Genomic DNA, 25,608 nt, shown 5'->3' on the forward strand with positions numbered 1-25,608 from the left:
AGATGAGCGTGCTATCAGGAGAAACACACGCAGGTTGTGGATACTTTTAATTCATAAAAATCTTAAAATGGTACAAAAAACCAGCCATGGGGGAAATTCATACAGCAAAATCATACAGAGGTGTAGAAAACTTGAGACTGATATCAAAGTCCTGTTTGGAAAAGACTGGAAGGCACCATCAACTAAAAAAGCAGAATGTTTTTTTTTTTCTTTTTTTTTTCTTTTTTTTATGAAACACCATAGAAATGCTGTCAAAAGTGTAGAGGGAACAGAGTAGGAGACGTGCAGGTTTCAGAGGAGCTGCTTCACTGTACAGTACATTAACACTATGCTGAAAGAGGTCAGTATCACATCGGGTGTGTACTGTCAGTGCAGGGAGCACAGTGGGGGGGCATGTACACAGCCCGAAATGTGGGGGAAGGATTTCAGCCACCCCTGCTGACGGTCTGGCTGCTGTCAGCTCTCCAGCTCCCCACAGTGAGACCGGTTTAGCATGTTTCCCATGCTGCCCCCGGTGGAAGGTCTGGGCACTGCAGGAGCTCTGCAGCTGCTCCACTCCACTCTCCCACGTAGATGTGTTCCCTCGCTTCTCACATCTTGCGGGTGACCAGGACAGTGGTGAGAACTCCAGCCAGGAACACGCCCACCATCTGCCACATGGGTGTGCCAAAGTGCGACTTGATGCCTTCCTGCACAGAAAATGGATTTCAGCACCGGGAATATGTCCCTAACCCTAACCCCGCCCCAGCAACTCACCTGGGCCTCCTCAGTTACTCACCCAGCACCCCCCCCCCCCAGCTCCTCGTTGCCCCCCCCAGTTACTCCCATGGACCCCTAGCGACTCACCCAGCCTCCCTGCTCCCTGATCCAGCTGACAACATGATCCCGCAGGTAGTCTACAGTCCAAGTGATGATGGTGCGGATTATATTAGGGATGTTGGTCACTAGGGCCTGGAGGGGGAAAAAGTGCAAGCAACAACTCAGCTCACTGTCGCCACCTGGTGGTGCCCGGTGATCGCCGCACTGACAGAAATATTCCACTGGGAAACCATGTCAACATCAGAGTGGTTCCTGTCTGTGGGAGGCTGTCGCACTCATTCACTTGACTGTCCTGTTAATCTGGTTTCTCACCATCTACCAGAACAATGTTGCATAACTAATGGAAAGATCAGCCATGAGTGGAACTACATCCGACAGTCACGTCACCAGCACAGCCCAAACGGGGCGTCACAGCACCGCATACTCACCTTGATGACCAGGCGACAGGCAAAATAGAAGAGTGCCACCACCCTGCCCCAGTTGAACTTCTTGTCAGAGAAGATCTCACAGGCCACGCTCCAGAAAACCTCCTTAGTAGGCCTCAGTGCAGTATTATTTATCATCCTGGGTGAGACAGAGCAGCCAGAGTGAAGAACACTCCCCCCTGGTGGCCACTCTGGACATTGCCATCCTGCAGCCTCCTGGTACCCCACATTTCACAGAGTAAGGTAGCCAGAAGACCACACAACCTCAGCTTAGGGATATGACCCCCCAGGTACAGTGATTAAGGGGCCACTAGCTAAGGGATATGACTCCCCAGGTACAGTGATTAAGGAACCACTAGCTAAGGGATATGACTCCCCAGGTACAGTGATTAAGGAGCCACTAGCTAAGGGATATGACTCCCCAGGTACAGTGATTAAGGGGCCACTAGCTAAGGGATATGACTCCCCAGGTACAGTGATTAAGGGGCCACTAGCTAAGGGATATGACTCCCCAGGTACAGTGATTAAGGAGCCACTAGCTAAGGGATATGACTCCCCAGGTACAGGGATTAAGGAGCCACTAGCTAAGGGCTATGACTCCCCAGGTACAGTGATCAAGGGGCCACTAGCTAAGGGATATGACTCCCCAGGTACAGTGATTAAGGAACCACTAGCTAAGGGATATGACTCCCCAGGTACAGTGATTAAGGAACCACTAGCTAAGGGATATGACTCCCCAGGTACAGTGATTAAGGAACCACTAGCTAAGGGATATGACTCCCCAGGTACAGTGATTAAGGAGCCACCAACTAAGGGATATGACTCCCCAGGTACAGTGATTAAGGAACCACTAGCTAAGGGATATGACTCCCCAGGTACAGTGGTTAAGGAGCCACCAACTAAGGGATATGACTCCCCAGGTACAGTCATTAAGGAGCCACTAGCTAAGGGATATGACTCCCCAGGTACAGTGATTAAGGAGCCACCAACTAAGGGATATGACTCCTCAGGTACAGTGATTAAGGAGCCACTAGCTAAGGGATATGACTCCCCAGGTACAGTGGTTAAGGAGCCACCAACTAAGGGATATGACTCCTCAGGTACAGTGATTAAGGAGCCACTAGCTAAGGGATATGACTCCCCAGGTACAGTGGTTAAGGAGCCACCAACTAAGGGATATGACTCCCCAGGTACAGTCATTAAGGAGCCACTAGCTAAGGGATATGACTCCCCAGGTACAGTGATTAAGGAGCCACCAACTAAGGGATATGACTCCTCAGGTACAGTGATTAAGGAGCCACTAGCTAAGGGATATGACTCCCCAGGTACAGTGGTTAAGGAGCCACCAACTAAGGGATATGACTCCCCAGGTACAGTGGTTAAGGAGCCACCAACTAAGGGATATGACTCCTCAGGTACAGTGATTAAGGAGCCACTAGCTAAGGGATATGACTCCCCAGGTACAGTGGTTAAGGAGCCACCAACTAAGGGATATGACTCCCCAGGTACAGTGATTAAAGCGCCGCTAAGGGACATGACCCCCTCGGTTGATTAAGAAGCTGCTCACTCATTCAGCTGCACATTGCTATCCAGCTCGTCGCCGATCTTCTGCAGACACTGTGCCAGCTGCCTGTGGGCGGGGTCACACAGTTCGGAGCTTTCCAGTTGGTTGCGGGTCACTGAGACTTCCCCCTCAGCATGGCGCCTCACACGCTCATAGATGAAGCTGCAGTGGTGAGACGCCACAGACAGTGAAGCCGACAGATCTGCACACCAACAGCTAATGAGTGACGGCAGTGGGGGAGGCCTCGTCTCTGTACTCACTCCTTCAGCAAGTCGGCTCCGATGGCCAATATCTGCTCGTTGCTGTTCACTGCAGACAGAGAAGCAGGGTCAGGATTAAGGGCATCCAACACTTATAGAAGAATCCGCCCCTACTGATTCTTTATTCTGCTTAAATCATAAGAAATGATCATTTCTACGTTAGAATATTGGCACCACTTTACAATAAGGAACCCTTTGCCACTTATGATCAGTAGTAACTCATTAATAAAAAGGAAACTGTATTATAACTTGTTTATAATTGTCTATTAATGATTCACAAAGTGTTACAACCTAATTAGTAACCTGAACCATTCATAAACCCTTTTTAAGGGTAGTCTTATTGTAAAGTGGTACCAAAATATTTTTACTGTCTTACTCAGCTGAGTATCCACTTCCTAAATAGAGCCTGTATTTCAAATGTTTTGAACCGGGTCAGTTTAAGCAACACACAGGAGGCTGACGCATCTATCTGAAGCCCACCTGTGTTCAGTCTGACTCGGTGAGACTTACATCACATCAGCCTTCTGTTTCAGTATTGCAGACCCAGAAACCTCCTGCGTAAAGATTAACTCTTTTGATTCTTTGTTCTGCTTAGATCTCTCTCTCTCTCTCTCTCTCTCTCTCTCTCTCTCTCTCTCTCTCTCTCACACACACACACACACACACACACACACACAGCAAACGGAGACCATCACCTAGTCAGCGCCACCCAAACCAGCACAAATGCAGCAGACATGGTGACAAGTAGCCAAAGGACGTAGCAGCATTAACACCCCATGACGCCATAGTGATGCAGCTAGTGAATCAGAAGGCACCGAATGCAAATTAAGACAGAGATGCTCAGGCTATGGATTCACTTTGCTCCTTCCAAGAGGACTTTTAACAATGTGACATACTGGACGAGTCAACTTCCATCCATTCATTTTCCAAACCGCTTACCCTACTGAGTCACGGGGGGTCCGGAGCCTATCCCGGAAGCAATGGGCAGGAGGCAGGGAACAACCCAGGATGCGGGGCCAGCCCAACGCAGGGCACACTCACACACCATTCACTCTCACATGCACACCTACGAGCAATTTAGCAACGCCAATTAGCCTCAGCATGTTTTTTGACTGTGGGGGGAAACCGGAGAACCGGGAGGAAACCCCACAATGACATGGGGAGAACATGCAAACTCCACACACATGTGACCCAGGCGGAGACTCGAACCCGGGTCCCAAAGGTGTGAGGCAACAGTGCTAAGCGCTGCACCACCATGCCACCCCATAAGTCAACTTACATTTCATATATTTAAAAGACACTTTTACCCAAAGAAACACATGACTGAGAAGGCAGAGTCAGACAGTCCCTAGAGCAACTGGTTAAGGGCCTTGCTCAGGGGCCCAAGTGTCAAACTGGGGCGGCCCTGGAATTTGAAAATAGTGACAGCAGCAGAGGAGGCGGAGGCAGGAAAGCATGCGGCCCAATGCCCAGTGCTTTTGATGACAGACGATCATGCCACAAGTTCAACAAGCAAATCCAGAGGAAGTAAATGTAAGTAACTGAAGGGCTTTTGGTTTCAATTTCTGAGTGAAGCAGCAAATTTTCCATCAAAACTTCCTTCCTTGTTTTACTCACATGCACTTTTGAAAATGACATTACTTTTCGTGGTGACAGTCAAAAATACAGCTACTTACAAAACAGATAGCAGTTCACATTTACAGAATTTCACCGCTTTATAGTGAAAGGCCTAAGTTGAGAGTTAAACTTCTCTACATATGGTACCTCCCATACAAATAAGATGAATTATCTTAAAAAATTCAGCAATCCCTCCACAAACAATGTTTCATTCTATGAACATTTACCAAATGTTACGATTAAGGTATTCAAACATTCAGTGAAGTGACCTGATATTCTCAGACTGCTATCCCACCACAACTAAGAACAATAATTTTTAAACAAATAAAGGGCACGGTGGGGCAGCGGGAAACACTGTTGCTTTACACCTCATGAGCTCAAAGCTGGATGGTGTATTCGAAGTACACACATATTGCACTTTTATAAATGTATATCTTGCTATAAAACAATGTTTTTCAATATTAATTGCAATAAAAGAATATTTAAGTAATAATGTTATCGTGCTGACACTTACAGAACCTTTGTTAAAATGTAAAACATGGAGATAATGTTCCATTAATGTGTCAGTAAGAACGTTCTCAACCAACTTTCAGATAACGTTGGCTATAGTTCTCGGAACGTTCCCTGTTAGCTAAGCCAATGTCTCATTTCCCATCCTTATAATATCTTTTTCATAAAACACTTAATCCAAAATATCCCTCAAATCTTTTGAATACTCCCAAATTAGACGAAAACGATTTCAGTGTATTTTTTCATATGCGGTTTCCGACACCAAACAGCATATTCGCCGCTCAGTCCAGCTGGGCACAATTACTGTATCTTTCCAGTAGTGAATAAAATGAACTCTAGTTACTTAACTGCTTTCGAATTCTGTAAATGAAACATCTATATCGCCCTTAAGAGATGGTGAACGAGCCACTCGCCTTTGAATACGAACACCGTATTCTTGCCGAGGCGATCGGTGACACTGCAGTTTCTCTTAGCGGTCTGCCCGGGCATGTCTCGGCAGATTAAGCAGGCCAGCTACACAGCCTTTCCGCCACCGACCGCTATGCCTAACCTGGCGGCTGAAGAAGCGTGTCTGAGACGCTGTGTACTGTAATGTAAGACCCGAGCGGCGCTCACCCCTGTCGCCTCCGACCACCGGTGCTGCCATCTCCACACAATCTGCCCGACTCTACCCCGATGACAGATGCGGCAGAAGGGAGGGGCCACTAGAGTCGTCCCCCCGTGCGCTCGTAGCCAACGTCTAATACTAGTAAAAATCAAATGCTGGTTTCTAAATATCACCACAGACAAAGCTAGATTAAAAAAAAGCTTATTCTTCACAAAATATATATAAATATATAGTATGGTACTCTACTGAAGCAATGTCTTTATTCTGCCGTGCTTCCTGGTTTCTGCTTACGCTTTTTATTCGTCACTTCCGACTTCTTTCCATACGCCAATTCCTGTTTTGTATCCCTTGGTTATCCGAGAGGTTATGCGGATCAGTTTTGTGCTTGTTACTGTGACTGTTACTCGTTTTGCAGCACCCTTGGTTGTTTATGCAATCTCGTATTCAATTCTCCCTGGTCTACACTTAATACTGAAGTATCACCAACGAAACAACTTATTTTAAAACATAATTTTTGGTGTTATTTTAGCAAAGAAAACTAATGTATATGCACATTTAAACCACCAGAGCTAGACTGAAATAGCTGCCAAAGTAAACCCCACAGTATTCTTTTAATTGAAACAAGCAACATCACAGACGTAACCTTAACTGTCTGCAAGGGAAAATACGCACATCTGCATGTGACGTCACTCCGTGACAGAATTCAATTAATTTTTTTATAGCACCTATCTAAGGGATACAAACACACCCGCCTGTGATTTTACTCACTTCTGAGTGTTAAAAATATGCTCATCTGTAATATTACTCCGAGGGACACAAACATACGCTCGACAGTCATGTCAAGCCTAAAATTCTGCAAATCTGTAGGCTGGTTCATAATAGATTCTCATGTGTTCTGCTCATGTCATCTGGTTCATTATGGTCGAGCAGCGCCCTCTTGTGTTGAAAATATAAAAGATTTTGAAAGATTTATGTACTTAAATGTCCAAATTTGTATAAATGATTTTTGAGGTTTTTCTGCAGCACTCTTGAGAGTGTCCTAATGGGAGGTAATACCACAGTTTAGGAGAGATCATGACAGAGAGTCGTTCACAGTGCATCATTGGCTTTATTGTTCCTTCAGTACAGCCTATTTCCAATGGCCGCTACAGAAACACGACCCACCTAACCCTATTCACAGTCTGTTTGCAAAACTGAAGTTCCACCAAAAACATCACAACATTCGGATGGCCACCAGTTGGTTTAAATTGAAGAGTTAACTTGTCATATGCACAGTAAATGGTCAGTTCCACTATACACTGGAATTTTTATTCTATGTGTCCTTCTGCTAAACACAATTTAACACAAGACACAGATTAGAAGTACAGATCAAAGTGCAAATATAAAATTAAGGTACATATACAGTAACACAATGCAAATACATTTATAATTATCAGTGAATACACAGACATGGTAACATAACATGCAATGCAATGTAAACAAAGTGAAAAATGCGCCAGATTTTTAGTGCAAAAATTGTCCAGAAAAAAATCAGTAGCTCATTGGTTGTAGGTGGATTGTGGAACCTCATTGGTTGTAGGTGGATTGTGGAACCTCATTGGTTGTCGGTGGATTGTGGCACCTCATTGGTTGTAGATGGATTGTGGCACCTCATTTTTAGTTCCAGCTAAAGCCTGAGTGGATGACATGATCAGTAGGCCCCGTTTGTGCTTGTTTAAATGTTTTTTAAATGTTGTCTTACTTGTCTTTGCGTTCTGATTCTATGGATTATTTGCTCATGTGGACCGTGTCTCTGTGCAACTTTCAACAGCACACCTGAGGGGCAACATGGATGTGTGGAGAGGAGTGACGGCTTGTGCCTCCTATGAGGACCTCTGCTGGAGCTACAGCCCAAATTGACTCTGGACAAGACAACAAGAGGCACTTTTTTTGTATACTATAGGCGATGTAGAAATCTAAAAGTGCAGTTCGCCGGGCAATTCGTAAAGTCTGGCGCTAAAATATTGCCTTCGGGTTTTCAGTGTTTCCTGGACACCTGCGTGTGCAAACAATTAAAGATGCATCTTATGCCATTGCAGGCAGGTAATACACAGGCAGAAACATCCACAGTTCCATAAAGAATCTCACAATCTGACTAACATTCTCATTACCCAGGATTTCCAAATGTGATTGGGGCACTGGATTGTACACAGATCCGAATAAAGGCCCCATCAGGTCCAAATGAGCCGGATTACATAAACAGAAAAGGCTTCCACAGTATTAACGTACAGGTAATGTAACTTTAAGAGTTGAAAATAGCCAATAGGAATGTTGACATACAGCAAAATTGTTTGACCTACATGCTACAAATTCTCAGATGATCGGAGATGCATCCTACCTCGTATCAAATGTGGAGGCTAAATGGCCACGGTTTGTTCATGATTAAGAAGTCACAAGTGTATCAGACATTTGAACAAGGACATACTCCAATTATAAATCATGGTGATGTGTGCATTGTATTCACAGTTGTTATATATTCCACAGGTCATCGTGATGGGATCCTGTTTGGAGACAGAGGTACGTCTACAGACAGTTTTTAAAGGACCTCATTCCCCAACCCGAACCCTGGCCCACAAACCCAATATAATGCAGTTCTGTCTAGGACAAGGGCATGAATTGAAATTACCTTTGGCCACCTAAAGGAGAGATTCCAGTGTCTAAACTGGCTGAGGGTTGCACCCGACAAAGCATGTGGCATAGTTGTTGCTTTGCTCTGTCTTACACAACATAGCCACCATCAGAAAGAGAGGTTTTGGTGCAGCCTGAGGACCTTGAGCCAGTGCATCTACACCAATCCAGTGGCAGAGCTGCCAGAGACTGAATTGTGGCCCAACATTTGAAAAAGACAACAGTGGTTTCACACAAAAATTTATTGTACATTACCGCCCTTCAGCCTGTAAGGAGGAGAAAATAAGGACACACTCACGCATACACATACACATATAGGAAAGAGATGAGAATCATGTTACCAATTGTTTTTCTAGTACTTGTATCTGCAACTTCATTTTGGTTGCCCTCAGTTCATCAAGTTCCATATCCTGCTGTATTTTTCTCATTTTTAGTTTTCTGTATGCGATTTTCTGTTGAAGATATCTCTTGTATAGAACCCTCACATTTTTCTGCAAATAAGAACACAATTAAATGCCTTTCCCCCCCCTCTATATTGTATATACACAATATATCACTTTGAATCACTTTTTATAAAAGTACAACAAATGGCTCAACCAACCTCAACATCTCCTTTTTTTGATGTGGTCTTCGTTCCAGAAGGGACACGTGTGCTGGCTACGGCTTCCTGCAACAGTTATATCACGATTAGCACGTGGGACTGATCAGAGAGGAGTCTGTTCAAACATTTGAAAAAGTTACCTCTCCTCCTGAGGAATAATTAGACACGTTGTCTTCAAATATTTGACCTTGGTCAACATCTCGTTGGTCAGGCACAGGTTCGAGGGATGAGACCTTCCCTGCAGCTGATCCAACAAGAGGGGAGGGGAAAAAAAAAGATATGGCTATATGGAACATACCTATGGGACACATTGAGGAAAAATATATGCAATGACCATCCTTTACCTGAAATTAAGTGACCACTGCATCTTGCTACTGGTTCTGAGGAGGAGCATCCTTCTGGAATGCGCTCAGAAAGAGGGCGATGGGCATTTTGCTGGAGAGCCAACTGTTCTGTGGGGGTTAGGTCTGGACCCCCACCTGTTTTTTTCTTGTCTGCCTTCTTTTTATTAGCTTTAAAATTAATGTTATACATTTTATATATGATTGTTTATGTGAACAATTCTTTAAATAGTTATATACCGATATTTACCAGTTTGAAGTATATTCTTGTACTTCACTTTAACCTGTTCCCATGTTCTCATTGTGCTTACGTTTGATCTGGAATTACGACATATTAAAATAGATTAATATGACACATAGGAAATGAAACGCAGCATTCAGTAAGTACAATCCACACTACTTACGCGTTTAATTTGTCGGCCACTTTTTGCCAGCCGTCTTTTCTGGTTTGGGCTGCTTTTGCCGTGTTGCCCCTTTTGCATATTAATTCTTGAAATTCTTCGTATCCTTCTAATAAAAGGTCCTGCTCTGCTTGTGTGAAAAAATGCGCCCTTTCTTTCGTCATTTTGTTGCAGGCTATCAAAGACTCGCTGATCATGTTTTCCAGACTCAATATAAATTGCTTTTCAAGCAGTCATCTCGGATGAATGGATCCAGCTAGACTAATCTACTACACAGCTGGGTTTGAAAAACCGACTTATCCCGGATGAATTTCACCGGCATTAACTCATCCAGGATGAGGCATCTGATCTCGGATGATTTAAGCGATATACAGAAAATGCCCCCCCAGGAAGGTTTAAATCTAGATCCTTAAAATTTTCGACCAGTAAATCCACCTTGAACACCTTTAAAGAACAGTTTACCCCGCAAATCAGTGCCCCATTCTGTTAAAGAAACAAAATACAAAAAAATACAATTACATCCAAAACAAACTACTTAAACACAGCAATTATTATTACAAGCTCCAATCCCACAAAAAAGAAGAAAATACACACCAAACCAAATAAACAAACTGAAGGGATGCTACACTGCGAATTCAATATGCCCGCCGACATTCCGCGAAATCTATCAGGACCCTGGCTGCCTTTCCTGTGCCTGCTCCTTTTATCGCTACCCTACCATCGGAGCATGCGCAGCCATCTCACCTCGGCTACGCCTCCGGTCCTAACCGCAGTTCCTATACCTGCCTATAATTGACCGGCTACTAACAGAGTGGTAAAAAAATCTCCAAGGATGACTGTTAGTGAATTACAAAATCTTGGGGTTACCACATCTCTAAAACCACCACCAGATGTTACCTTCATGCTAACAGATTATTTGGAATGTATGCCAGAAAATAGCCTGTTCCGTCAGTTTAGTACAAATGTAAGTGCCTGGAGTTTGCAAAATGCTACTATGCCTTTGACTGGAACCATTTTCTATGGTCTGATGAAACAATAATGGAGTTTTTTGGCAAATGACATTCAAGGTGGGTTTGCCGTAAAAAGAAGGATGGCTATAATGAAAAAAACCAACTGTAACCAAAAGATCTCAACGGTAAAATATGGTGGAGGATCTGTGATGCTGTGGGGCTGTTTTCCCTCCTAAGGCCCTGGAAATTTTACATTGCATTATGGACTCCGTGAAATACCAGGACATTTTAAATCAAAATTTTGCTGCCTCTGCCAGGAAACTAAAACTGGGTCATAATTGGATCTTCCAGCAGGACAATGATCCTAAGCACATGTCCAAATCAACACAAAAATGGTTAGCTGACCACAGAATCAAGCTTCTGCCGTGGCCATCTCTGTCCCCCAACCTGAACCTCACTGAAGATGAGAATGTACAGGAGAGGGCCTAGGACCCTGGATGATCTGGAGAGATTCTGTAAAGAGGAATGGTCTCAGATGCCCTGCTCTGTATTCTTGTATAATATTATAGGAGAATATTCAGTGCTGTTTTACTGACAAAGGTTTGTTGAAAATAATTATTTCTTGATAAATGATTTGTTTTTCTTTGAATAGATCTATTTCAATGAAAAGTCTGATTTCTCTATTTCTGAAATGAAGCTATTTCACCAAAGGTGATTTTTTTCTTTACAGAATATATATATGATCCCCATAGGGAAATTGTCTTTATGCCTCCCCCAACTTCTTCTTTTTTGTTCATAGAGGAAGTTGTCTGCAAAGGGCTGCCACTGTGAAGGAGGCTGGGTTTGAACTTGTGACCTTCTGATTACAGGAACACAGGCTTAGCCCACAGAGCCACACGCTGCTCCAGGAACGGATTATGGGTTGTGTGGGCCCCTGGGCAAAACATTCGCGAGGGCCCCCCCCCCACCACCAGCACCACCACCACAACCACCACAATTCAAGGGCCCTTGGCAACCAAACGCCCTCCCTATGGGGTCAGGGGCCTTTGTAGGCAGAGGATCAAAGAATGTAGGCCCCTAAAATAGACAAACGAAAATACATTGTTGATAAGCGTTGCAAATTGTTTTGGGCTAGGTGCCCCACGGGCCCCCTGCACCCCAAGGGCCCCTGGGCAGCGGCCCCCCTGGCCCGGTCCGTAATCCGTCCCTGCGCTGCTCCCAATATATATATATATATTTATGAATGTCAGTTTTACTTAATAGTGTGTGCCTACATGCAATCTGAATTATTTAAACAACATTTCCACCAACTGACTCTCATTCAACGGTGAATTTCCACTGACAGATTTCCACCAATCATTTGTCTTCTTGGGAGCTCATCAAAGCGCCCCAGAAGTGCAGAGAAATAACCAATCGTGTATGGTTGCTAGGCGAATATAATAAAGATTTTGCCTATCAGCATCACCGAATTAAATGGTTTTGGGGCGCTGGAAATTTCATCCCAGCTATAGAAAATGCGGGAAAGTTTTGGATTTGCTCTCAGGTCAGTCAGTCAGAGAGAGATGATGACGATGACGACAGTTGAGGGGCAGCTTCCAGCAAGTTCAGTGAGATTGTTATTGAATTAACCTTTTGCGAGAAGGACAATGGTGGAAAAAATCCAAGTTAAGAAGCTGGGACCCGACAAGCCCGAAATAAATATCACCCAGCCAACTAAGGAAATTAAATTATGACTGTGAAATTGTTGTCATTTTCTGACTGTTCATTTGAATGCTTATACTGTTCTAGGAAAGGAAATCTATTGGTACGTCAGCCTCACCAAGATTTTTTTTCACCAGCCGCCACTGATTTGATCTGTGATTAAATTCCATACTTCAGCATTGATGCTCAAAAGAGTGCTTCAGTCTAACCCTATTAAATTATTGAACCCTGTATTAAATTGTTGAACCCGATTTGATAGTCACAATTTGTATTCACTGTTCAGGATGTGGTTATGGACAGAGGCAATACTGTTGGTCTGATTTAAAGGGTTTGATGAACAATATTTGAGCAGATTTTTGTAAAAAAAACAAAAAAAAAAAAAAACAAAACAATGCACAAAGCAGATTTGTCATTGTAATATACTGTCATCAACTGTCCTCAGGGGCCCCCTTACAGCTCGGGGCCCCAGGCATTTGCCTGCATTGCAGGTCCTGTTGCCACACTTCTAAATAAAGTAACATCAACATCATCATTATGCGGGGAGTTAGTTGTGACTGTCACAGAGAATGCTGTATACCTGCCCTCTTTGCAAAGACTGAACTACAGGGTTCAAATAAAATGAAAATTTATGGCCTCGAAATGTGTCAAGGTCTACGTTTTTCTTAAAAAGTAGTTGCAGTGTTAAAACAATTTAGTTTCCTACTAATATACAGTAGCGCTCTTCTACTGGGATCCGATGTATAGGTTGCCTATTTCATGGCAGCTCTGTGGAACTCACCGCAGTCTTTGGGGTGGCGGCCCCAGCTTTCGGCCAATGAACGCCCTTGGCTCGGGGATGTTCTGGAGCGCAGTGGAATGAACGGATGACGCTATTCTCAAGCCTGCAGTCCTACGCGACGCGCTGGCTCCGAAACTTTCTGATGTAAGCTATACTTTCTGTTTGGTGGCAGTCTTGTAACTCGTGATAAAATAAATTGAAATACCAATGTGCTTTGCTAACTAATATACACAATTAATATAAAATAGTTTATGTTTCTTGATCGTGCAAGACTAACTAAACGAGGACTTCGGGAGTGTCAAGTTTTTGGAAACGCTGAACGGTCTTCAGTGGTTTTCAATTTAGTTTCGCTGAATTCCCTGAAAACAATTAGTTTGTGGCTGGGTGTTTATTTGGAGGAAAAGCGGACAGAAATCCTGACATTGGAAAGGGCGACACACGAGCTTCATCCGCGCTCGCGGTGAGCATGTCAAGGGGGGGTCGCGAGACGGACCCCGGGGGGGCAGCGCCATCACCCAAAGGCCTAGGTGAGTGAAAACGTCATCACACAAAATCTTATTTAATAAAAAGGAACTTGTAGCCATATTCTTCTTGTACACGTTTAATCGCAAGGTGGAAACCTTTCCGTGTTTTTATTAAGATTTTTTTTGGATGTTGGGAGATTTATCATTACATTTGTCAGTACATTTCACTGTTTTCTTTGGCACAACGTAAGTCTCGCAGAAAGAAAGGTGTGTAAAGGTGTGGAAATACATGTGTGGAGGATTTGTAATCTCCGGGAACAATCTGGTCTCACAAAGGAACTTAAAACAGCTGGTTTGCTGAATCATAAGATTCCAGAACAGGAATGGCTGAGGTTTCTCAGTGTAATCCAGTTTCTCTGAGATGAATAGCGTATGAGTTTTGTTCTATATGTCTGAGACCTGTTTAGATGCTGTGTGTGTCACATTTTCTTGTCACCCAACATTGATGCAGTTTGGTCTGGGCTCATCCAGCTGCTGCTCGTCTTTGCTTGATGCAGGCGATCAGGGTCCATCAGATGTAGTTTGGCCCAGCAGAAGCTGAGACATGTAGCAGTGACAGCAAAGTCCAGCAGACCCACTGTCAGCTCCCTACCACACACTGTCACTCTCTCATGCTCACCATTCCCTGTCAGGTCATGACATGATGTGTGTTGTCAAACGATGAAGTGCGACAGGAAGGGCACAGTCCCACGGTTTCCTCAGAGCCCAATCTGACAGGAAGTGCACAGGGTCATAAAGGTCCTTCAGAGCCCAGTCTGACAGGAAGTGCACAGGGTCATAAAGGTCCTTCAGAGCCCAGTCTGACAGGAAGTGCACAGGGTCATAAAGGTCCTTCAGAGCCCAGTCTGACAGGAAGTGCACAGGGTCATAAAGGTCCTTCAGAGCCCAGTCTGACAGGAAGTGCACAGGATCACACAGGTCCCTCAGAGCCCAGTCTGACAGGAAGTGCACAGGGTCATAAAGGTCCTTCAGACCCCAGTCTGACAGGAAGTGCACAGGGTCATAAAGGTCCTTCAGAGCCCAGTCTGACAGGAAGCGCACAGGGTCACACAGGTCCCTCAGAGCCCAGTCTGACAGGAAGCGCACAGGGTCACACAGGTCCCTCAGAGCCCAGTCTGACAGGAAGCGCACAGGGTCACACAGTTTCCTCAGAGCCCAGTCTGACAGGAAGTGCACAGGGTCATAAAGGTCCCTCAGAACCCAGTCTAACAGGAAGTGCACAGGGTCATAAAGGTCCTTCAGACCCCAGTCTGACAGGAAGTGCACAGGGTCATAAAGGTCCTTCAGAGCCCAGTCTGACAGGAAGCGCACAGGGTCACACAGGTCCCTCAGAGCCCAGTCTGACAGGAAGCGCACAGGGTCACACAGGTCCCTCAGAGCCCAGTCTGACAGGAAGCGCACAGGGTCACACAGTTTCCTCAGAGCCCAGTCTGACAGGAAGTGCACAGGGTCATAAAGGTCCCTCAGAACCCAGTCTAACAGGAAGCGCACAGGGTCACACAGGTCCCTCAGAGCCCAGTCTGGCAGGAAGCGCACAGGGTCACTCAGGTCCCTCAGAGCCCAGTCTGACAGGAAGCGCACAGGGTCACTCAGGTCCCTCAGAGCCCAGTCTGACAGGAAGCGCACAGGGTCACACAGGTCCCTCAGAGCCCAGTCTGACAGGAAGCGCACAGGGTCACACAGGTCCCTCAGAGCCCAGTCTGACAGGAAGCGCACAGGGTCACACAGGTCCCTCAGAGCCCAGTCTGACAGGAAGCGCACAGGGTCACACAGTTTCCTCAGAGCCCAGTCTGACAGGAAGTGCACAGGGTCATAAAGGTCCCTCAGAACCCAGTCTAACAGGAAGCGCACAGGGTCGCACAGGTCCCTCAGAGCCCAGTCTGGCAGGAAGCGCACAGGGTCACTCAGGTCCCTCAGAGCCCAGTCTGACAGGAAGTGCACAGGGTCACTCAGGTCCCTCAGAGCCCAGTCTGACAGGAAGCGCACAGGGTCACACAGGTCCCTCAGAGCCCAGTCTGACAGGAAGCGCACAGGGTCACACAGGTCCCTCAGAGCCCTGTCTGACAGGAAGCGCACAGGGTCACACAGTTTCCTCAGAGCCCAGTCTGACAGGAAGCGCACAGGGTCGCACAGGTCCCTCAGAGCCCAGTCTGACAGGAAGCGCACAGGGTCACACAGGTCCCTCAGAGCCCAGTCTGACAGGAAGCGCACAGGGTCGCACAGGTCCCTCAGAGCCCAGTCTGACAGGAAGCGCACAGGGTCGCACAGGTCCCTCAGAGCCCAGTCTGACAGGAAGCGCACAGGGTCGCACAGGTCCCTCAGAGCCCAGTCTGACAGGAAGCGCACAGGGTCACACAGGTCCCTCAGAGCCCAGTCTGTCAGGAAGTGCACAGAGTCACTCAGGTCCCTCAGAGCCCAGTCTGACAGGAAGCGCACAGGGTCGCACAGGTCCCTCAGAGCCCAGTCTGACAGTCACTTCAGAAACTGAATTAAATAAAGCTCGCTGCTCCAAACTGGGAGCTGGCATGGAGCAGTTTGCTCCCACCCACTTTGGGTGAGAGGTGTCCAGACAGGCCCTGGGAGTGGCGCAGCCTTGGTGGTTCAATGAAATGAAACAGTTCTTGGAGAAGTAGGGCTTTCCCAGTCCCTCCTTCTTCATGTGTGAGTCACTCCTTTGCTTGTATGAGACAGCATGTGTCCTGACTAGATGACTCATCTCCTCTAATGTTCTCTGTTTGCGCAGCCAAGAAGAAACGGGTGTGTCCCATCTTCATAAGCGAAGATTTTCCGAGAAATGAGGCCAATCTCACGTGAGTCTCTTAACCGTCAACCCCGCTGACAGCAAAATGCACAGTATCCACCTTCATCTCGAGCCTCCAGTATCCTCACGACGGTCCTCTTCCTGTTTGCAGGCCCCCCAGGAACCTGGACTCACAGACTTCCATCACTATAGGTGACAAAGTAAGCATGAGATACAGCAGGTGGAGTGTCCATGTGGGCCAGTACTGACCGCCGGTGCAGACGGAGGACATGATGGCAGCATGTAGCTCAGTGGGCTAAGCCTCTGTGTCTGTGATCAGAAGGTTGTTGGTTCAGGCCTAGCCTCAGCATGCCTGTGTGTCTGTGAGTAAGGCCCTAACCCATAACAGGCGGCTGCCCTTTGTAGCCCACAGACAGCAAGGTGGGTGAGGTGTAATGAGGATTTCTCTGTGGGGATCAGTAAAGTATCAATAATTATTATGAGGTCAGTGCTGCACCTTAACTCTTGAATCTCTGAGTGGCATGTCCACGAAATTCCCCTGTTCTTGACATTTTTTATTTAAAAATAAATATGTACGTCACAATAGTAATCTGTCATGATGCTACCGTTGTTTTTGCTGTGCAGCGATACAAGAACAGAAGAGAGGCTTCCAGAACCTCACTGTAACAGATAAATTGGTCTCAGCCCACTAACCATGCTGTCACCATGTGTTGGTGAGATGCCCACTCAGAAGTTCACCCTAAATCTCGATCCCGTTGGTCAGCTGTTGGCACCCCTAAGGTGAAACGTACCTTTTCAGGTGTGCTCACCATTCCGGCCCTTTTGCGCCAAAGGCTCCATATCAGAAAAGGTTGTCCTGAAATTATTGTCATGCTCAGTAGTAGCCGTTTCACGTGAGGGGACAGAGTCTCTAAACGCAGAGTCTCTACAGTGAATCCGGAGGAGCTCCTTCTCTGATAGGTGCCATCTGTCACACGCAGAACTGTGATATCCAGGCAGATGACCTGCTCTTCCTGTTGGAGTTGGGCCGTGGGGCATACGGAGTGGTAGAGAAGGTGAGACACACCCAGAGCGGCACAATTATGGCTGTGAAGGTGAGTGAAATTGCCAGTCAGATCGCAGTCAGCGATGAACTAAGTATGTGACAGGTTAGGACAGTTATGCAGGACGATGGAGTTAAAGAAGACAGGATTCTTCTGGGGAAGAGTGAATTGAATATCTAGGTAGAGGCTGGGGGGTCCGGGAGGAGTAGGGATTAGTTGGGGGGAGGCATTACAGGCAAATTAATTAGGGTTGGGCTGATATCTGATTTTGCATTATCAATTATTGTCGCAAAAAAATATCTGGGTTACAGATAATTTCTAAATATGTGATCGTGAATGAGAAGATGTTTTAATAGCCTGTTTTGCATTTCTGTTTACAAGCAACACATAAGTAATATTTGTTAAAAAGCTGTCAAAACAGTGGTGTACAGCCTGTAGTTTACAACTCATTACACAAATGCAAAAGCCATTCAAGACACAAGTAAAACATTCTTTTCACCTTTTATCTTTCCAATTTGAAACAGGAAGCTGGAAATATTACCAAAATAAACAGCGCCCTGGCAGTGGTCATTATTGTACAATGAAAGTAAATTATGCCCAATGCAGGAATTTTGGCATTTAATAATATCAATAACCATCGTGATTGGTTGTATGTTTTAGTACTATCTCATTGCTTAAACGTGTAGGCAAAGTGCCATCGCCAGTTGGGAGAGGAACTTAAACAATAGCCAGTTTAAGCATTTTAGCAAGAAACACAGGCATGTTTGCAAAGCTTATCGCAGAACTGCGGGGGGAAGAAGGGATTTCCTGTGTGTGTGTGTGTGTGTGTGTGTGTGTGTGTGTGTGTGTGTGTGTTTTTTAATCCGATAATGTAGTTTGAAATAGAATTAGTTGTAACTAGCAATGAAAACTCCAACCATCTTCTGTAACCGCTTATCCTCTTCATGGTTTCGGGCGGGGTCCGGAGTCTATCCCAGAGACTGGGGGCACGAGGCAGGGAACAACCCAGGATAGGGCACCAACCCATCACAGGGCACACTCACACACCAGTAACACACACAAGCACACCTATGGGCAATCTGGTATCTCCAGTTAGCCTCAGCATGCTGAGGGGGAAACCGGGGTACCTGAAGGAAAGCCCAGGATGACACGGGGAGGACAGGAAAACTCCACACATGCCATGGCGGAGATTTAAACCCCAGACCCAGAGGTGGGAGACAACAGTACTAACCACTGCATCACCATGCTGCCCCACAGTCAAAATTCTTTGCACGCATTTTTCAGTTATATCAGTATAATTAGAAAATAATCGATAAGGAGAAAAGAATATTGTATTTATCGATAAAATTGATTATCTGCCCTACAATAAAATTAACCATAGCACCTCCCCATGTCTGACTTCAGAACAGGCCTGCATCAGACCCATTCCATCTCTCCTCCAACCATCCTTTCCCATGCATTTAGCTAAATAGCTAAACTTATAACTGAAGCAGGATTGTCTGTCTTTAATTATCAGATTCACCTTGGTGATTATTTGCCATGGCAACGCAAGTGAACTCACAGATTGGCCCAGGCTGTTACTCGAGACAAAATCATAAATCACTGTACTGCGTGGGGAAAAAATAATTTTAATATAGCAAAAGGTGAGAGGTTTTAAACGGGTCAGCTGTAACTCGATATAGAGATGATAAAGTAGAGGAGCAAATCTTTATCCTGCCACATGCTGTTAGAATATATGGTTACTCTATATTACGAAAAATATATTACAAATAATATCTTTATATAGTGCCACTGGGGTCAGCACAGTGGCTTACTGCAGTGTTTCCAAACCCGGTCCCTCGCCGAGGTCTTACTAGTAATCAGCTGTGATGTTGCCTGCAGAGGATCAGAGCTACAGTCAACAGCCAGGAGGAGAAGAGGTTGCTGATGGACCTGGACATCTCCATGAGGACCATGGACTGTCCATACATTGTCACCTTCTATGGGGCACTTTTCAGAGAGGTGGGCAGGCCGGCCCTCACCTGAAGCTGCCGTCCTTTAAGAACATAAGAACATAAGAACTATACAAACGAGAGGAGGCCATTCGGCCCATCAAGCTCGCTTGGGGAGAACTAAACTAATAGCTCAGAGTCGTTAAAATCTTATCTAGCTCTGATTTAAAGGAACCCAAGGATTCAGCTTGCACTACATTATCAGGAAGGCTATTCCATACTCTGACTACACGCTGTGTAAAGAAGTACTTCCTTAAATCCAGCTTGAAATGTTCTCCCGCTAATTTTCACCTATGGCCACGAGTTTGTGTATTTAAACTAATGCTGAAGTAACTATTTGGTTGAACAGCATCCAAACCTGTTTCTGTTTCTGAGCTTTCTGTTTGGATTTTTCGCTCTTTGTCTTTACTTGGGGAAATCGAGATAAACTCCCCTGAACTGGCCACAATCGCTTAGTGATAATTCAGTGATGCACATGAAGTGACAGAGTAATGAAGTGATATAGAGCAGCAAGTGAATGCCCCCCTCCCAGCTGTGTGCAGGGGTATCCTGCCCAGGGGGGCCTTGTGTTAACGGCCACCTGTGGCTTCCTGTTCAGGGAGATGTCTGGATTTGCATGGAGCTCATGGACATGTCACTGGACAAGTTCTACAAAAAAGTCTTGGAGAAAAAACGGAAGATACCTGAGGACATCTTGGGGAAAATAGCAGTTTCTGTGAGTGTTCAACTAGTTCAGAGGTCGTTACTAAGGCAGCAGAAAAAGTCCTCTCTTGACTATTGTTTTATCTTTTTTCCCTAGATCGTCAAAGCATTAGAACATTTGCACATCAAACTGTCAGTTATTCACAGAGGTAAGGCTTCTTTAGCGTGTTGCACTGTTTGTGTGTGTGTGTGTGTGTGTGTGTGTGTGTATCTGTGTGCGCAGATGTGCTCATTCTGATTTGTTCTCCCCACCTGAGATGTGAAGCCATCCAACATCCTCATCAATCGTGAGGGCCATGTGAAGATGTGTGACTTTGGCATCAGTGGGTACCTGGTGAACTCAGTGGCTAAGACCATGGATGCAGGGTGTAAACCTTACATGGCGGTAAGTGTGAATCTACCCCAGTGTTGCTTGAGTGACCCTGGGGAAATCTGTGGGTGATCGTGCAACTGGCTCTCTATCCACAGCCGGAGAGAATCAACCCAGATGTAAACCAGAGTGGCTACAACATCAGGTCGGATGTGTGGAGCTTGGGGATCACACTGGTAATGGATCCAAGGCATTCTGATGCATTCGAGGATGTTTAGTCTAGCATCTCCCAGTACAAACTGGCTGTCCCATAGTAGTTTTGCGGTACTCAAGACCGGTTTCGGGGACTGTCTCAAAATCACTTTTTTTCTGTCTTGGCCTGGTCTTCGAATCACCTTTTTTTTGAGTCGGTCTTGTCTCAGTCTCGAATGAAGAGAACTTGAGGTTTTATTTCAAGACCTATCAAGACCACTCATCAAATTGCCTTAGCAATTGAGCACAAAAGGCTCAATATGTTTGCAAGCCCTGAAAACCTTACAAACGCACAATGTGTTGATTTTCGGTCCCATTAATCTCAGGCTTGTAACTTTGGATACGTGTGAATGTACAAACATGACTCACATATCGTTTGAATTGAACTTACTCGATCCGCAACATTGTGCACAAAAGCATTCCAGAGTCATCCTCTGCACAATGAGGCATATATTTTAAACATTTTCCACGAAAAGACACCCCTACTAATGCCTTGAACATCAATGTAATTCACACTAGATGGAAAACAAAGCGCATGTTTACTTCCTTAACAATCCATGTGCTACCCTTCTGGGAAAAAAATATTTATTTTATAATTAATTCATTATAAGCCTATAAATAAAGGGATAGAAAAAAACAATTAGAATTCTACTGGAAATAACAACAAAATGCAGCGTTCTGTTTATTAGGAAGACAATTACTTGATATTTGAGCAATATTTATTCACGAAAGGTTTTACAGACGCTCCTCTACTTATGACCTTTCTGACATACGAACAAAGTGGACTGTAAGTCCAAATTGTGTTCATTAGGCTCCCGTTTCCTGTCCGCAACATAAATTTTTTTTTCTGCGTGCCAGTTCCACCCAGTACAACTTCTGGCCACTACTCCCGCCGCGCAGCAGCGTAGCGTGCATACTCCCAGCATCCTAGTTCTTTGTATTTGCGTATGCCCTTAAAAGGATGTTGGATAACGACTTACAAACATTTTAAGTTACGAACGGCCATTCGGAACGTATCTCATTCGTAAGCAGAGGAGTGTCTGTATATGTATGTTTGATGGCAAGGTCCGTCAAAATGGAGAAGCTGATTGATTGTCCCTGGGCCCCATTGGCTCCCTAGATTGAACTGGCCATACTCCGATTTCCCTACAAGTCATGGAGCACGCCTTTCCAGCAGCTGAAGCAGGTGGTGGAGGACCCATCACCCACTCTGCCTGCTGACGGATTCTCTCCAGAGCTGCTGGAGTTCACAGCTCACTGGTAAGAGAGACCCGGACGTGCTTCTGTGGTTCTGTGGGGGCTGCAGCCGCAGTAAATATGATTGCGGCTTCCAGACACCTAAAGGGAACTAGTAGTGAAATATCTAGATCTGCAGTTCTGAAGCATGGAAGAAAAATATTAGGGGCATATTGTAACGGAGGCAGTAGTACTTTTTGAACGTGTTCTGACTAAATGTTTCATTAAAAATATTGCCACAGCTTGAGAAAGAATCCAGAAGAAAGGCCAAACTACATCAAACTGATGGTAAGTTTTTAAAAATCTGCCAGCATCTGCAACTGCGAGGGCTTGGACATCAACTCTTGTTCCTTCGCAGGATTATGCCTTCTTCAAGATTCACGCGTCCAAGGAAACAGACGTAACCTCTTTTGTGAAAGAAATTATCGACGACGGTTTGGACTGAGCTTCTCGTCTCTGGCCGCGGGGCAGGACTCGTCCTCTCTTACCTTCTTTTATTATTTTGTCTCTCACTTCCAACCAGAGCTCACGTACCGGTATCGTTTGTTATTTATTATTCTGTGAACTTAGTAAAGGTTATTAATAGAATCCGATCTCTGCATGAGGCATAATCGGCAGCGAGGGGAACCTCTGGCCACCCCCAAATTCAGCCGTAGAGATTTTACTTCGGAAGCGAATCCTTGGAAAGCTGCAGTGGCCCACCGGCCCTTTATCTGTGCAGGGCCTCCCCTCAGTTTGTGTCGTTAACTTGTTTGCACCACAGCGCTCCCGAATTAACTGGTATGTAAAACAATCCGTTTCCGGAAGGTGGTCGTGAACCAATTTGTACGCAATTTGTTCGCGAACCAAAGCAATTTTTCCCATAAGAAAGGATCGGAATTCGATTAATTTGTTCACAAGCCTATCAAATAATAATTTTTGTTAATTAATTTTCTGTTTTTTCTAGTAAAAACACAATATAGTGTGGTGGCGAGCAGACCGAGGAGCAGAGAGACATGGGGACTCACGCTCTTTATTAACAGCCTTTAACCCTTGTATTGTTGTTGTTGTTAATGTTAATATTAGTGGTTGTATTACCCTGTATGTTTGCCCATGTCTTGTGTGAACCCGGTCCGATCCTCGTGTGTATTTAGCGTATGTAGATCTTCCACCGTGTGCACATCCTGCAGTTAGGCATCTTCAAAACTTGTTTCCCATCTGTGTATTTGGGTTCGGTGCTCGTTGGATGTCTGTTGTGGTCCTTCTATTTACAGTTGCATGTGGAGCATGCTGGGATATGCTGGGACATGTGCCCCGCCGATGCTACACTAGTATAAAAAAAGGAATCTGGTCGAGGAATCTGTTCTTCAACCAAATTTTGTACGAGAACCAATGCATTTTTTTCACGAAATTTTTGGTTGTGAACCAAATTGTTCGTAGACCACAGCGGTCATGAACTGCAGGCACCACTGTAATAATAAAAGGTGGCACTTTACATTAGCTGTACTTTCATAATGCATTCGCTATGCATTCATAGAACATTCAGTGCACCTTCATAATACATTCATAGAACATTCATAAGCAGCATGCAAGTACACTTTAACATCCTAACATCCCTTAATATGTTTAACATACATTAATAACAAACAGTACATGATTATACAATTATAATGTTTGTTGTTATTATATAATGTTTGTTATTAATGTATATTACAGCTGTTAAGGGATACATACATAATGTTTATGAATGGTTTATGAATACTTAATAAATACATTATGAAGGTGTACTGAACGTTTTATGAATTCAATATATAAGCATTATGAAGGTGCAGTTAATGTAAAGCATTGCCTAATAATAATGTCATTATTATGTATTGGTGTTTGTATCACCCCATGAAAATCACTGACCATCCCATTCAAAAATGCCTGCTGGCACCCCTGATCAGCACCTAAGACAAGCAGGCTGTCTGTGTTTATCTATTTGTAGTGGCCTTAATATTTGGAACCTATTACAACCAGTGAAACATACATCTCAGCATGGGTGTGTTGTATTGGGATGTTTCATTGGACTGTGGGTGTGGTCAGCTGTGTAGATATGCTGTATGGGAGTGTGCATGTGTCGTGTGGGTGTGGTCAGAGCTGTACCGTGTGTTCTGTGTGCGTGTGTCTGTGGTATGGTGTCAGGAGCAGTACAGGCATGCCGCATAAGGCACGTGCATGAGTATGCATCAGTACCTTCTTCATGTGTTTTTAAACTGGTTAAACCTGCTTTCACAGTTTCACGGTTTGGGGTGCAAGTATCCAGCAGCATTTCTATCCGACCTCATGAGTTACTGTCTGCCTGAGATCAGTTGATGGTTCATCAGAGACCAGGTAGGATGGAAACCTGCTGGATACCGGCACTCCAGGATCAGGGCTGCCTACCTCCGGTCTATATCCACACGTCATCAAAACTATTAACTGCTAGTAATATTTCACATGAGAAATTATTTCAGAAAGCTTCATTCCCTGATAAACACTTAATCTCAGTTGGTGTTCCCCAGTTTCTGAAATGTTTGTTTTTATGTGAGGTAGGCCGTCTCGTGTGTGTCCATTTCATGAATTCCCATGAACACACAAGTGCCTAATGCATGTGCTTTTTCAACTGGCTTTTTGGATGCATATATGAACAAAGCTATATAATGATGTTGGATGAATGTCAAATATATTGGTTTTGATGGTTTTCTGGATTATTTGCTTTTGTTGAATCCACTTACAGTTTTGCACAGTATACAGCTAGATGTTTGACTGGCACCTTTCAGGTTCCGAAAAGGTCTCTGGGACCTAAAACGCTAAACTTCAGGTGCTACCTGCCATATTAGTGCTTCAGTCTTTCTTTAAAATCAAATGTGGAGAACATTCTCCTCCCTTATGAGTCAGGTAGGCTGCATAGATCCTTGCCGTTCTTCACCCAGTCACAAAAGAATTTGCATAGTTTTCTAAGGCACACAAAGCTTGTTCTTGCACTGATTATTTTTTTGTAGATGGAGCAGTGAAATCTTCAGAGTGCCGATGCCATTGTTATTTCCGGTCACGCCCCGCACATCTTACTTTTACCTAAGATATAGAGGCATTGGAAATCAATACAGGCTTACTAGCTAATGATGGGTTCTGTGATTTTATCTCAAAGAAAATAAAGTTCTTTATTGAGACTAACAGCACGGAGTCTGTTTCGCCGGCTCTGCTATGAGAGACTCTAAACGTTGTAATACGGGGAGAGATTATCTCTTGCAGTGCACATCTGGGCAGGAAAAACAGCAAGAACTGATCGACGCAATTCTCCGTATAGATAGAGAGTACACCAATTCTCGCAGCCCAGACTTGCTTGCCACTTGGAAAGTGGAATATCTAAGGGAACGTATTATGTCCTCAGAGCTGCTCTCTCTGGCTGGGATTATGAGTAATTGGGAAATGGAGCTTGAGCTTGAGATGGCAGACGGGGGTGGGAAGAGGCGTTACTTAAGGTCCACTCCACGTCTCCATGTGCTCACCTCAGTTTAATTCAGTTTAAGGTCCTAAACAGGATTCAT

General features: G+C 44.9%; 3 protein-coding genes across 6 annotated transcripts; 1 reads left to right on the forward strand and 2 right to left on the reverse strand.

Annotated features, from left to right (window-relative positions):
* Window positions 1-30: 30 nt before the first annotated feature.
* On the reverse strand, window positions 31-6,099 carry baxa (BCL2 associated X, apoptosis regulator a). Its single transcript, XM_048991688.1, has 6 exons — window positions 5,811-6,099; window positions 3,069-3,117; window positions 2,812-2,970; window positions 1,248-1,383; window positions 847-951; window positions 31-689 (listed from the first exon to the last, which is right to left on the reverse strand). The coding sequence occupies exons 1-6, from the start codon at window positions 5,839-5,841 to the stop codon at window positions 591-593; spliced, it is 579 nt and encodes a 192-aa protein (XP_048847645.1). The 5' UTR covers window positions 5,842-6,099; the 3' UTR covers window positions 31-590.
* Window positions 6,100-6,894: 795 nt separating this feature from the next.
* On the reverse strand, window positions 6,895-10,474 carry LOC125718119 (uncharacterized). Of its 4 annotated transcripts, none has more exons than XR_007384775.1 (7): window positions 9,816-10,474; window positions 9,662-9,729; window positions 9,415-9,582; window positions 9,211-9,314; window positions 9,071-9,136; window positions 8,180-8,960; window positions 6,895-7,837 (listed from the first exon to the last, which is right to left on the reverse strand). XR_007384775.1 is itself a non-coding variant. In XM_048991684.1 (7 exons), the coding sequence occupies exons 1-7, from the start codon at window positions 10,007-10,009 to the stop codon at window positions 8,232-8,234; spliced, it is 747 nt and encodes a 248-aa protein (XP_048847641.1). In that variant the 5' UTR covers window positions 10,010-10,474; the 3' UTR covers window positions 6,895-8,231. The 4 variants fall into 4 exon arrangements, 3 of the variants coding, with proteins under 3 accessions (XP_048847641.1, XP_048847640.1, XP_048847639.1); XM_048991684.1 differs by having other exon boundaries at window positions 6,895-8,342; window positions 8,811-8,960; window positions 9,415-9,468; XM_048991683.1 differs by having other exon boundaries at window positions 8,811-8,960.
* Window positions 10,475-16,407: 5,933 nt separating this feature from the next.
* Window positions 16,408-25,234, forward strand: LOC125718118 (dual specificity mitogen-activated protein kinase kinase 3-like). The gene is made up of 11 exons (XM_048991681.1): window positions 16,408-16,575; window positions 16,678-16,726; window positions 17,507-17,620; window positions 19,451-19,570; window positions 20,159-20,275; window positions 20,360-20,411; window positions 20,520-20,647; window positions 20,731-20,808; window positions 21,945-22,084; window positions 22,303-22,348; window positions 22,419-25,234. The coding sequence occupies exons 1-11, from the start codon at window positions 16,490-16,492 to the stop codon at window positions 22,503-22,505; spliced, it is 1,017 nt and encodes a 338-aa protein (XP_048847638.1). The 5' UTR covers window positions 16,408-16,489; the 3' UTR covers window positions 22,506-25,234.
* The last annotated feature ends 374 nt before the right edge of the window (window positions 25,235-25,608 follow it).

The sequence above is a fragment of the Brienomyrus brachyistius genome, chromosome 22 (genome assembly GCF_023856365.1).
Source record: "Brienomyrus brachyistius isolate T26 chromosome 22, BBRACH_0.4, whole genome shotgun sequence".
Lineage (NCBI taxonomy): Eukaryota > Metazoa > Chordata > Actinopteri > Osteoglossiformes > Mormyridae > Brienomyrus > Brienomyrus brachyistius.

Coding starts and splice junctions, on each gene's coding strand:
- LOC125718118 (XM_048991681.1), top strand. CDS start 16,490: ATGTTCTCTGTTTGCGCAGCCAAGAAGAAACGGGTGTGTCCCATCTTC. Junction 16,576..16,677: donor AGAAATGAGGCCAATCTCAC/GTGAGTCTCTTA, acceptor TCCTGTTTGCAG/GCCCCCCAGGAACCTGGACT. Junction 22,349..22,418: donor CAAACTACATCAAACTGATG/GTAAGTTTTTAA, acceptor GTTCCTTCGCAG/GATTATGCCTTCTTCAAGAT.
- LOC125718119 (XM_048991682.1), bottom strand. CDS start 10,009: ATGATCAGCGAGTCTTTGATAGCCTGCAACAAAATGACGAAAGAAAGG. Junction 9,137..9,210: donor ATTATTCCTCAGGAGGAGAG/GTAACTTTTTCA, acceptor TAACTGTTGCAG/GAAGCCGTAGCCAGCACACG. Junction 8,961..9,070: donor CAAAAAAAGGAGATGTTGAG/GTTGGTTGAGCC, acceptor TCTTATTTGCAG/AAAAATGTGAGGGTTCTATA.
- baxa (XM_048991688.1), bottom strand. CDS start 5,841: ATGGCAGCACCGGTGGTCGGAGGCGACAGGG. Junction 1,384..2,811: donor AGCAATGTGCAGCTGAATGA/GTGAGCAGCTTC, acceptor TGTCTCACCCAG/GATGATAAATAATACTGCAC. Junction 690..846: donor TCAGGGAGCAGGGAGGCTGG/GTGAGTCGCTAG, acceptor TTTTCTGTGCAG/GAAGGCATCAAGTCGCACTT.